The sequence below is a fragment of the Brassica rapa genome, chromosome A02, assembly GCF_000309985.2.
Source record: "Brassica rapa cultivar Chiifu-401-42 chromosome A02, CAAS_Brap_v3.01, whole genome shotgun sequence".
In the NCBI taxonomy this organism is placed as follows: Eukaryota; Viridiplantae; Streptophyta; class Magnoliopsida; order Brassicales; family Brassicaceae; genus Brassica; species Brassica rapa.
In genome coordinates, this window is record NC_024796.2 from 27,951,604 (window position 1) to 27,963,893 (window position 12,290).

A 12,290-nucleotide genomic window follows, 5' to 3' on the forward strand; every position below is an offset into this window, starting at 1 on the left:
ATTGATACATTTACACAGTAGCCCCTGACTTTACTCAAAATTTCAAACTTTCACTCAAATTTGTAACTTCCACAAAAAGAGCCCCTTATCGATCTCTAGAGTTAACATTAATCATGATCGATACATTTACGGTGGAAATTTACACAATAGCCCCTGACTTTACTCTAAATTTCAGACTTTCACTCAAAATTTGTAACTTTCACAAAATAGTCCAGTTGACATGATTAATAATTTTATGGTGGAACTTTTCTTGTGGGGTTTACAACTTTCTCTAAAGAGCTATTGAAACTAAAAGAGATTCTCAAATCCATGAGTGTGTGATACAACACAAAGCCATGAACGGCTGAGAAATGAAAAGCAGTGTGAGTTACTTCATGTAGCTCACTCAATTCAACGACGTTTGCTGTGCCTCTTGCTCTTCTTCTTTCTACTGCTTCTTCTGTCATCATCCGACTCCGAGTCAGAACCTGATTCTGAATCAGATGACTCCTCCTCAGATGAAGAAGAACAAGAGCTGTATCTTCTCCTTCTCCTCCTTTCCTTCCTCTGCTTTGGCTTCTTCTTCTTGCTCGTCCTCTTACTCCTCCTCCTCCTCCTCTCCTCCTCTGACTCAGACGACGAACTGTACTCCGAATCACTCTCCCCAGACGACTCAGACCCATCACTACTTTCAAACACAGATGCTTCACTATCACTACCAGAATCAGACTTCGACCTCTGCTTCCTCTTAGCCCTCCTCTCACCTTCTCCTTTCCCATTCGCTACCTCTATCTTCCCATCATCGCCACCACCATCAAGATCATCAACAGAAGGCTTCGTCCTCAGTTTAGGATTCTTAAGCTGCTGAGTCCTCGACGGTCTCGACACATAAACCCTCTCGTTCTTACACTCATAAGTCCAGTGCCCCGTCTGAAAACACTTCTGACACTGAGAACCGCCTCCTCCAACAACAGCAGAAGCTGACACAGACTTGTTGTCTTTCCTCTCCCCAAGCCTAACGGCTTTCTCGGTACTCATCAAGTACATCTGCCTCTTGGCTTCCCGTTTCTCCTGCCATCGGCTAGGACCTTCTTCCTTTTGCCCGTAAGCGTTGACGTTACGAGCAGCTGCGGTTGCTGCTCGCTCGGCTTGAGTACGGCTAAGACCTTTGGCGGCGGTGAGTGCAGCGGCTTTGATTCTGTCGGCTGCAACCTGTGATTTCTCCTCCTTTGCATCGGACATGATTATTGAATCCTCTGCAATCAAATTCAAACACAAAGTGAATTTAGTATAATCCTTAAGCAGGAGGAGCCTTTCAAAATTAGGGTTTCTACTTCCATGTAAGTAAACTGGGTTTTGATTATCTAGAACATATGAATAAACTTGGATTCGTGAATTCTACTAAGACTTAACGATAATAGAGCGGGAGACAATTAGGTTAATCGATCTATTAGTTTCAAATTCAAGATCTACACAAGCCTTAATTTGGAAAAGAATAAGAAGGAGAACTTACAATTAGAAACGGGAGGACGAGGAGGAAGATCGAAGCAGCTTTTGCTTGGGAGAGATTAATGAAGAGGATGAGCGATTTTGAGAGGCGCGAGAGTAAAAAGGCGACGGCGCTCTCAAAGGCTCAAAGCAGAGGGAGGAAGACGAAGAAACAGACTTAAGTATTGGGCCCAAATACTCTTTTCTATTTTTCAAAAACTTAAAAATAGAAAACAGAATAATAGTCTAATTTATAAATTCTGAATTGTTTTTAGAAGAAGATATTATTATTAATTTATGTCTTGATTAAATCATTTATTCTAACAAATCTATTTTCTTTTTATGAAGTTGTATATTTTAAATTTCAATTTAAGACTTAATTTTCAGTAAAAACATGCTTGATCATGTATTTTGAGGTAAATGAAAAAAAGACAATTGTTAATAATAGCACATTTTAAAGTTTATGTCTCAAAAATGGCATTAGAAGAAGAAAGTCACAAAAATGATATTCATTAAAGGGTAAAATATCCCTAATACCATTGGTTTAAATTAAATAAACAAACAAAAATAAATAAAAATAAATAAAATAAAAAAAAGAAATTTTTTTTTATAGTTTTCAGATTATATGATTTTAGATTCGAAATTTTTATAATATCTTTTTTTCAAAAAAAATTTCAAAATTTTTTTTTATTTTTTTCAAATTTTCTTTTTATAATTTAAAAATACTTTTTGAAACTGTTTTTAAAATTTTTATTTTTTATTTTAGTATTTGTTTTTTATAAATTTTTAAACCTTAATTCCAAAACCTCGCCCCTTAAATCTAAACCGTAATGTTTTGATTAATTAACCAAAGAGTATAAGTGTATATTTACCTCTTTAATGAAACCTATTTTTGTGACTTTGAAACTTGAGTGCTACTTTGGGAACAAAAACTTGGTTTTGGTTTGATGCTATCCTAGTCTTTTTCTCAATGATCGAAAAATCCATCACCTAACTAAAATAGCAAAATAGTTCACTTGTGAAGCACAGCTACAAGTAACAAAACATCATATGGATTTGCATTTTCCAAAAAATGCAATTCCTAAGTCTTGCTTGTTGACACAGCATAGAATAATCTTCAGAAACCAACATATATCTATAATCTGTTGTGGGGCTATATACAGTTTCTCTCATACTATCCCTTCCTCCTCACCTAAATCTATTTCTCATCAGTTTGGACTCTGCTTTTATCTCAACTCCACAGAGAGAGAGAGAGAGAGATACACCAAAATCCTATCATTGTCGAGAATGTTAACCATTTACATTTCTCTTGATGTTTCTGAAAGTGTCAATGCACGATTCATCATCTCCTCCTAGCTTTCCTTTTTCTCATCTACACTATTGTTGTTGTCTTCACTGCTTCTAGCGTTCTCAGGTTCTTTAGCTTCACCGCCATCTCTCTCTGTGGAGATCTTGTTTCCTTCAATTGTTGGACAGAGCTTCGGTTTTTTCTTACACTCATCTTGCTCATCTTCTCTGCAACGGCATCTCTTCTCCCTTCCCTTCACTGAGTCTTCTGTCTGTTTCTGTGTTTTATTGTCTTCATCATCATCTTCGTCATCCTCATAATCAAGCACGCGTTCAGACCTATGTCATTAATAGAAATCAGCACTCAAATCCGTTAACCCTCTACTTGTTGCATTGTGACACACCTTCTATAGAGAGAGGGTAGAGAGAGAAAAATACCTCAAAGGAGAAGAACTTGCAGCTTCTCCATTGGAACTATGGGGATTAGCTTCTTCTTTCTGTGTACTAGAATCAAAAGCTGACTTCTCTCCATCGCTGTTAGTATACAACGTATGTGAGAAAAGGTCAAGAGAAAAACAAAACAAAAAATCGATTAATGTTTTGAACACTCTAGGGGATGCATGCACCTGTTTCCTCTCATGTCGACTGGATCAGTGTTGCTCTTTGGTCCCAAACTTTCTATGCACTGAAGACACATTACATTGTTAGAACAAAGACTACTGTAGGAAAATTTCCAAAGTGGAAGTTGGATCGAAGAATGATAATACCTGCTCATTTTTTAAAGCCTGGATGGAGGTCCGGTGCTCAAATGGAGCCAGCTGGTCCCAAAATGTATCAACTACGTATTTGAGCAACACAGTTGCCTTTGCCTGCACACAAAAAAAACTGTGATATGTACGGAGGAACACCACTAAGAAACAAATTGAGAAGAGGATGAAAATAGATACCTTGCGTATGTGCTCAAGAAGCGCCAAGATAGAAGAAATCAGCAAATCGTCATGATTACCACCGGCAACAAAAACATCTATGATCGGTTTCAGCAAGTTTTTCTTTACAACGTAACTCTGGACACTCTCATCCTGAAGTAGAACAATACTTTTTTTAGAACTTGCATACCCATCATAGTCGTCCCAGAAGCTTTTGTAGCGCCATTATAGAAACTGATTTCATCCAGTTTTCTATAACATGACATGTGAAACTGAACTACAACTTGCCAACGTAATTTTACGAGAATCAAAAAATTTAATACAAAGAAGAACATCTGAGCCTCAGTTTTCAACTAAAACAGATAACCAAATTTCATCCTGTCAGATTCATTTTCATATAAGTATAACAAAAAATGCTGACCGAAGACTACTTACAAGGACAGAGAGGAGAGTGCGGAAAAATCGAACAGCCGCAGCCACTATGGATTTCTCCTTTCTTCGTGTGAGAAACAAAACCTTTTCTGTCGCATTTTGAAGGAGAAAACTGCATGTGGCAGACAAGAGAAGTAAATGCACATGAATACTAGATAGCTACTGTAGTGTAGGTAAAACAGTAAAATGGTAATCATCATAAAAAGGTTACGTTGTCCTTGATGGATCCTGCTGAACGCAAAAGCACAGCAATTCACAAATGTTCAGTAGGCTGCTAACTCTTCCGGGTGTACTTTCAGATGTATCGCCAGGCTTTTCAGGACATGAGGTAGTAATGAAATTAACTAACTCAGGTATATGCTTCTCACAGAAAATATCCATAATATTCGCTCCCTGCAAACAATGATAAAAAGTTACCAAAGAATTATGTTTAATAGAAGGCAAGATGTCTTGCAGATAAAGAAAGAAAGAAAGAAAGAATAATAAAGTATGCACCTGAGCTCCAGCAGATAAGGCCCTTGAAGCCAATAAAATTCGAAAAATTTCTAGCATCTTAACACCAAAATCTTCCATCAATCCCTTAACCTATCACAGATAATGAGAACCAATTATTTTCTAATATAGAAAGAAACAGTGAACAGCCTCGCAGCCGAAAACAAAAACAATCCAAAAGAGAACAGACTTTAAGAAAAAATTACCAGGAGACCAAGGAGGGGAGTTTCCGGTTTAACAAGATAGGAGCGTAAGAGTTTGGGATCTGCAGTCAAGAAAATGAGAAGGATATCTGCCCTGCATCCATTATACAACAATAGAGCTGGAAATTATTTACCGAGGGGATAATTAGCTATCAAGTATAATTAATTAGCTAGAGGTGATTATATACGATGCGTGTTGCGTGTCTGGAAGCTGCAAGACTTCTCCTATTACGTCAAAAATTCCTTTATCTATAAGTTCCCTACACACATGATTAAGTAGACAGAAATCTCAAAAGCGTGAAGTTATAATCATAGAATTGTAATGCAATAGCTGCTACACACATGATCAATTTCAGAAGACTAATTCTCAGTACCAATAGATTTAGTTTCCGAAAAGTACATACTTAAAGAGCCGTAGCTTCAGCTCCATCTCAAGGCTCTTGCTTAGACTGCAAAACTCGTGCAAGAAATGTACCTATATTTTGAAAGAAAAAAAATACATCAGTCTAACTCACCCAAGAAACAATTTGGTTTTGATGCTATATCAAGATCATCTACTATCAGGCTAGACAAGAACGGCTCTAGTTTCTCGACAGCTACATCACTGTTTACCCAAAATACAATTTCCTTCAACAGATTTTTGCTACAGCTAATGCCTACATAGCCGAATAGGTGTAGAGACACAAAGGTTTCTAACTAACAAAACCTTTTTCATACAATAATCCATAAATCTTTAAAAATATAGAAACTTAAGAAAGCGACGCCCTCATGATGCCAGGACATACCAAATCACTCTTAGATTCCACAGATGTGGAAGGTGACCGTAACCTTGCAAATAACTCTTGAAAGAAGTTGCTGTCATCCTTCAGCAATGTAACAATCTGAAAAATATGGGGGTGCATAATAGCAGTTCTGATACTTTATTATATGCATTCTGTTACATATTAAATTAGATAATGTTTATTTGGATGACTTACAGCAGCTTTGTTTGCATTGATTATCGAATCTAGGCTTGTAGCTGTAGCATCATCTACTACTCTACTCAAAATAACATCCTGTAAGAAATGAGAGAAATGAGACATTTTCTGAAGAATAAAATGTTTTCAGAAGAGTTCATGGGACTGAACCTTCAGATAACCAATTCTGTATGTTTGGTGTATCTTCGACAGGACCATGGGATTCTTAATTGGTATAGCCTGCCAACAATAATGGGATTTAATAATGTTTTCAAGTCTCAGTTTTTTTTCAAATCATTTGCAAGGTTATGGTCACGAATAACATACGAGAACATTGTATTACCTCCTTAAAAACAACATGCGTTGTCACATCATTCCGGTAATGTAGAGACTGCGGAGCATCGGGATCATCTGTGAGGAGAAACATAGGTAATAAGTTAATTAGAGAAAACAGCAAGAAAGCTGTAATATTGTATTAAGAAAACATACAAGGTCCCCTTCGTAGTCAGTGAAAATTAAGAAAATTAAAGTTCGACCAGAAGCATTAAGCTTACACTCAAGGCTACCAATAACTTTCATGATTAGGCTATCCCCTAAGATTTTCTCCAGGATCTGATGACTGTTGAGAGAAACTGCATAAGAATAGGAAAAAAAATGCTGCTTATTATTACATAAAAGTTAGTAATTCGAATGAGAAAGAAATGATGTTGAGATGTATGCGAATCCTAACTGATGCCCTTGACAATGTTGAACATCATGTGAAGGCAATCAAGTTTTTCCAAGTCCTCACACATTTCAAATACATTCATCAAATTGTCAAAGAACTTAACCTGCATCGAGTATCAGGAAAGAAAGAAGGTTAAGCAAAATATCTTACCAAAAAAAACGTAGAGCTTAGGAAGGCACAAAATACTTACATCCTTCAACATAAGTCCGGCTAACCGCATCTGACCTTTAATGCCACTTTCAGTAACAATCTGCAGGGAAGACGGAAACAAAATACTTGAAATTATCGACAAAGTAGAGACCTAGAATGCCAATTCGGGACATTCATGGTACTGCTTAACACAAGAAACTTCCACAGATAGAAAACACACACTGACGGTATAGTTAAGGATGATAACATACAATTGTAGGCATCCGATAGGTAATCAAGGGAAAAAATAAATAAAGTCTCAACCCTTACAGTAGATATTACAATTAGGGCTGTTTTGTTGCAGTTATCAACACCAATGAGAAATGTAAAGAAGAGCAAAGCATCTTAACTGACCACAATACAAAGAAATCACAAGATGAGTATTATCTTAGAACCTCGAGTATTTGGGGAAGATTAGAAATATCGACATCAGGGAGCTCCCTCAGCTCAGTGCTCACTGTTCAAGCAAAGATGATATTATTGTCAAGCACAAAATTCGTGACAGATTCATAAAAATATACAGTGTTCCTTTATTTATTTCCAAATACTTTAAAGTCCAAATTTTGACAGATGGTGCACAAAATCTGATAACTCTATGCAGGTGAACCTCTTGAACTACTATTACAGAAAAAATGCAAACTTCAAACTCAGACTTATGACACATTTAACAGAATACATATGAGAAAATGAGAAAGCATGTGATAAGAAGAAAATCAGACTAGTACAAGAGTTGAACAAATACTACACATACGGGCAGGAAAAACTCTTACTGTTAAGAGAACTGAAATGTAGATTCCGTTGCATAGTGCATATATGATTCCTGAATACGATGAAGCACCATTTTTGCAGTCAATAGAATGATCTCCAAAATGGAAGCTCGTCCAAAAGGAAATTCACTTACCATATATGAGAGCATCCCGCAGTCTCTTGAAAGCTCAAAGCCAATTCTGTTGAGCCCTCTGGCTCTCTCCATGAGATAATAGTGTCTGTACATTGACACAGATATCACTTATCCAAACTCAAGGAATAGTTAATAAAAAAACATAAACGGCTACCTTCTTGCTTCCTGTAGATATCATCAGTGCTGATCCGGTGAACGAGCAACGTCTCATGATCATCTTCATCAACCACATATAGACCAAGTTCTTCTGATCTCTGCATTATATATCATTTCCATTAAGCTACAAGTCTCTACACTTCAGAATCCTGAGAGCAGGGGAGATATAGAAGAAACCTCCACATAGTCCAAACTGATGAGTCCAGTTCCTCGATCATCCCATTTACCATCTTGGTCCAAGCAATAAACCTTCACTCTCTGAACAATAGGGAACAAGTATGAGATTGGTACTGTAAATGTGAGCCTATGAAGCTTATAGACTGTTCTATGTACATTCAATAGCGAATCTAAACTTCTCAATGCACATTTGCTATCAGTTATAGTCTATAGTACACTAGCCAATCTTATGTACTTCTTCTGAATGCGAATTTGCTATCAGTTATAGTCAACAGAACGCAAATCCAGTGAAAATCATCTTCGAGATTCTCAGATTCAGAATCGAAATCGCTGCGTAACTACGACACGAACCAAATCGCAATCGCTGCGTTACTACGGTACAACTAAGAATCGAAGAACCAAGAAAACTTATAGTCACGAATCTACGAGCACACACTCGAATCTCATTTTCTCAGTTATCTCTCTTCCGCGCAGGCTAACGAGCAAAAAGAAAGAAAGAAAGAAAGAAAGAGAGCGCACCTGCGTCGAACTAGTGTTGGATTGCGCGTCTCCCGGGGCGGCCATAGCTACCTTTTCCCCCCGCCGTAGATCTCGAATCGAGACGGTGAAGTCAGTACGGTGGCGAAATTAAGGGTTCTTGAGAGTATAAGAGGGAGTAGTAGAGGAGAAGCGGGAGATGAAGTTTGTTGAGGAGGTGACGAGCGAGAGAGAAAATCAACAGAAGAAACTTGTAACGGCCTGTTGACTAAACGTTGACCAGAGAAAGCTTATTGATATTTCTTCTCTCTCTAGTTTCTCTCTCCTCACTTGTAATTGTATGGAATCGATTGTGTTTTCTTTTTTCTTTCGTCTATTATTGTTCCGTTCCTGCGCACAAGCTTCTTCCTAACGCAGTGAAGAAAATAAAGAAGGAAACAAAATTAAGCAAAATATTTGTATACATATGCATCGATTTTAAATTCTTATATATATCAACTATCTTTGATTACGTGAAATTATATTGTCTGCATAATTAAGGGATGACATAGGTTTAGGTTAAGAATTATTGTCTGCGCACACCTTGCACGGAATAAATATTATATTTACTATTTTTATGTATTATATATTTTTATCATATTTTTAAAATAATATAATAAATACATATTGAATAATTAAAAATCAGTAACTACTACATATATAACTAAATTGGTGTAAACAAATAAATAAATTTTATAAATCCAAACAATCACCTTTTTATTTTATATAATATATAATTAAATTTAAATAACATTAAAATATATATAGTGTATTTTTTTAAATTGAAATATATTAAATGATGCTTTCTACTCAGATAATTTTTTGATAATTAGTATATTTTTATAAATAAAAATTTAAATAACTCATAACAAATTTTTCATTGTGTGATTAATAGTTATAGTAATTTATAAATTTTTAAAAAATTAAAGGCTAAGTTTAAAATTTAAATATTAAGTTGTCAATATTTTTTAAAAGCTTTTACCAAAAAATAATTTTCAAAGCAAATTTTGCAATTAAAATATTTATGTATTTTAATATGGTATATAGTTTAATTTAAATGATATTAGTATATATATATATATGTCTTTTACACTTAATATTTATTAAATGAAATTTCTTACTTATATGATTTTGTAATCATTTGTATTTTATCATAACAAAAATTTAAACCATATATCATAAAAATTTGAAAGTGCGATTTTTAACAGTTTTACTAATTTACTGTTGTTTAAAAAAAAATCAAAATATAACATATACAAAAAATCTAATTTTTATTATATGGTTAATGTAGTTGTTTATTTATTTTGTTAATTTAAACTTAAAAAATATGATAGAGAATACACTAATTTATATCAAATCTTATTTATTTAGAATAATTTATATATATATATATATATATACTTTAGCTATATTAGGAAATTCTGCAATTTTTATTTAAGAAAAGAATGAAAAACATTCCAAGCCAACAACGAGGTATATGTCCAGAAGACATCGACCTCAATGAATAACTATTGATCCATCAACTAGACATGATCGAAGAACGACGAGAAAAGGCGGTAGTACGTGTACAAAATTACCAACAAGCCGCGGCACGTTACTACGACTCCAATGTAAGAAACCGCGTCTTTTCCGTAGGATACGGCTACGGGTGACATGGTTTCGTTCGCGACGATTTCATGAGCAGAATCCGAGGAGCTCTCTTCAGACGGCGTGTCGGGCCTGCCAAGATAACTTGGATGCGGCGACGGTTGGCCTGTTGCTCATCTTTGGGGGTTGCGTCGCGATCATGAGCGGCCGCAGCATCATCGGTACCTTGGCTTTTGTGGGAGGCGTCATGTTCGACTGTCGATGAGTCTTCTTCCCCTCTTTCTTTTCCTAGTTTTTGTCGTTTTTGGTATTTCTCCTCGTGGGCGGCTCGACTTTGACGGTTCCGGTTTTGAAACAAGTGAAAAGAAGGAGGTGGAACCGCTCCGGCGGCCGTTGAGGGATCTTCCTCGGTTGAGTGGTCCCAAACATTCCAGCCTTTTTCGCGCACAACCACAACCGAATCTGGGAGCTCCTCTTCGTTGACAACATAGAGGAACTTCTTATGTTTGCCTTTATCGCTGGAGGAGTGTTGACGTGGCTCTAGACGGGTGTCGCAACTCTTGGCTGGAGCTGGCTTGGTTACGTTCTAAATTCCGAGAATAGTTCGGGTATCCTCCTCCATTTTGATGAAATTACGAGATAGAGGTCGTCGCGGAATTTAGAGTGGACAATGAGTGTGTTTCGTAGGGCTTCGATCGCGACGTCGTCGGGGACGTTGACCGCTGAAACGAGGAGTTTAAACTTTTCCATGAAGTCGCACAACGTCTGTCCTTGGGTTTGTAAGAGTTTCTAGAGATCGGAGGCCGTCGCGCCTTGTCGTGAGAACATTATGTAATGCTTGAGGAAGTCGGCGGAGAGGTCGTGGAAACTGTCGACGGAGTTCTCGGGGAGTCTGGAAAACCAGGTTAGGACCGCGCCGTAGAGACTTTCAATGACGTACAGAAACCTGCCTCCCTCTAATGCTCGGTGAGATTCGCGCATCCCATCGCGATGTTGAACACCGTCATATGGTCGCTTGGGAGGCGGAATTTCTCGAACTTGAGGCGGAGTTGCTGATGCGTTGTGTGAATGGGGTTTTAAGCGTTGCACTGAGAATGCTGTCGATTAGCGGGGCCGAGCTCGTGACGTGGTGTAGTTTATAGTGGATATTCTGCAGGGAGAGCTTCAGCTCGGCGATCTCGCGGACGGTCGCCGGGTCCGCGTTGCTCTGGCTTCGTGCATCATCGCCAGGTGCATTGTCTGCTGGGTGCTCGTCTTCGCGAGTTACACGGTCTGTGTTAAAGAGCTGCTTTTGGATGCTAGTAGCACCAGTTGGGGGTCCTAGGGCCGTGACGATGGCGGCCAGTTGCTCGTTTGTCGCTTTCTGTGCTTCCTCGTGCTGGATGAAGCGTGCAATGACTGTACTCATGTACTCGGTCATGTTTGGTCCCGCGGCCGCGGGAGTTGGCTCTGGGTCGTCGCTGGAGGCTGAACTGCTGAGAGTCATGCCGATTTGTTAACGATGTTTTGTTCCGCCCCACGGTGGGCGTCAATTGTTTGAACCGAGTTTGGTCGAAACTCGTAAGAGAGAGATGAAACTCATCGGTGGGTTAGTTCAAAGGCATTTTTTATTGATCGGTAGACAAGACGTGTTACAAAAGAGGAAAGTTTGGTCAGAAATAAGTTGAAGCTCAGAGAGCGAGGGCCGGAAAATTACAAGATGGCAAGAATATGAAGAGTCAAAACCCTCGATCTAGCCGTCAAGTGAATATGTGGAAAATGTTCGGATCCCCTCTTTGGTTCCTTTCGCTCTCCTTTTATAAGCCAGTCCTGGCCTCCCTCCCATTTGACCTAATGGGCATGTTGCCCCCAGGCCGGTAGTCGGGCCAAAATATCTCGCTCAGTAGAGCTGAGTAAAGGCTTAATCTCTTGACGAGGTCAGGTTGGTATCCAGGACAGGCGGCTCTTCGGTGGGATTAGCTGACAGAGCCGAGCTCCTAGGCTGGCTTGCTGGGCCGATTCTCCATTTCCTCGGGCCTTATGAATGGGCATGATCTAGCCTATACAACACCCACGCTGCACCACTGTTCTGAGAAAAGTCCACCCAAAAGGAAGCCACATTGCATTTGACTAATCCCATAGTCCATAGGAGGTTTCTGCCATCTATTAGGAGATCCCACTTCTCCAGATGGTGGTATGAACCCTCATCATTTTGTAACTACATATTCAACGCGCATCATTCTCGTGTGGAAGCTTTTTACTTTAGCCCATCAGCTGATAAAGTTCAGCCACACA

At 38.2% G+C, this 12,290-nt stretch overlaps 2 protein-coding genes across 2 annotated transcripts; both read right to left on the reverse strand.

The window, feature by feature from the left end:
• Positions 1–177: 177 nt before the first annotated feature.
• LOC103854605 (zinc finger CCHC domain-containing protein 10) lies at positions 178–1,745 on the reverse strand. The gene is made up of 2 exons (XM_009131544.2): positions 1,493–1,745; positions 178–1,235 (listed from the first exon to the last, which is right to left on the reverse strand). The coding sequence occupies exon 2, from the start codon at positions 1,219–1,221 to the stop codon at positions 391–393; it is 831 nt and encodes a 276-aa protein (XP_009129792.1). The 5' UTR covers positions 1,222–1,235; positions 1,493–1,745; the 3' UTR covers positions 178–390.
• A 421-nt stretch (positions 1,746–2,166) lies between these two features.
• LOC103854606 (serine/threonine-protein phosphatase 4 regulatory subunit 3) lies at positions 2,167–8,858 on the reverse strand. Its single transcript, XM_009131545.3, has 24 exons — positions 8,433–8,858; positions 7,914–7,994; positions 7,735–7,834; positions 7,581–7,665; positions 7,450–7,499; positions 7,075–7,136; positions 6,681–6,740; positions 6,494–6,593; positions 6,318–6,395; positions 6,107–6,174; positions 5,935–6,003; positions 5,785–5,862; positions 5,593–5,688; positions 5,212–5,282; positions 4,996–5,067; positions 4,811–4,901; positions 4,608–4,697; positions 4,324–4,505; positions 4,116–4,224; positions 3,702–3,833; positions 3,522–3,623; positions 3,381–3,439; positions 3,193–3,288; positions 2,167–3,093 (listed from the first exon to the last, which is right to left on the reverse strand). The coding sequence occupies exons 1-24, from the start codon at positions 8,475–8,477 to the stop codon at positions 2,820–2,822; spliced, it is 2,250 nt and encodes a 749-aa protein (XP_009129793.1). The 5' UTR covers positions 8,478–8,858; the 3' UTR covers positions 2,167–2,819.
• Positions 8,859–12,290: the final 3,432 nt, after the last annotated feature.

What these genes read in the sequence shown, in the direction of transcription:
- LOC103854605 (XM_009131544.2), bottom strand. Translation starts at nt 1,221, where the DNA reads ATGTCCGATGCAAAGGAGGAGAAATCACAGGTTGCAGCCGACAGAATC.
- LOC103854606 (XM_009131545.3), bottom strand. Translation starts at nt 8,477, where the DNA reads ATGGCCGCCCCGGGAGACGCGCAATCCAACACTAGTTCGACGCAG. An exon ending in CCAACACTAGTTCGACGCAG is followed by an intron (nt 7,995 to 8,432) that starts GTGCGCTCTCTT and finishes CCTATTGTTCAG; the next exon opens with AGAGTGAAGGTTTATTGCTT. An exon ending in ATCTTCCCCAAATACTCGAG is followed by an intron (nt 6,741 to 7,074) that starts GTTCTAAGATAA and finishes TCTTCCCTGCAG; the next exon opens with ATTGTTACTGAAAGTGGCAT.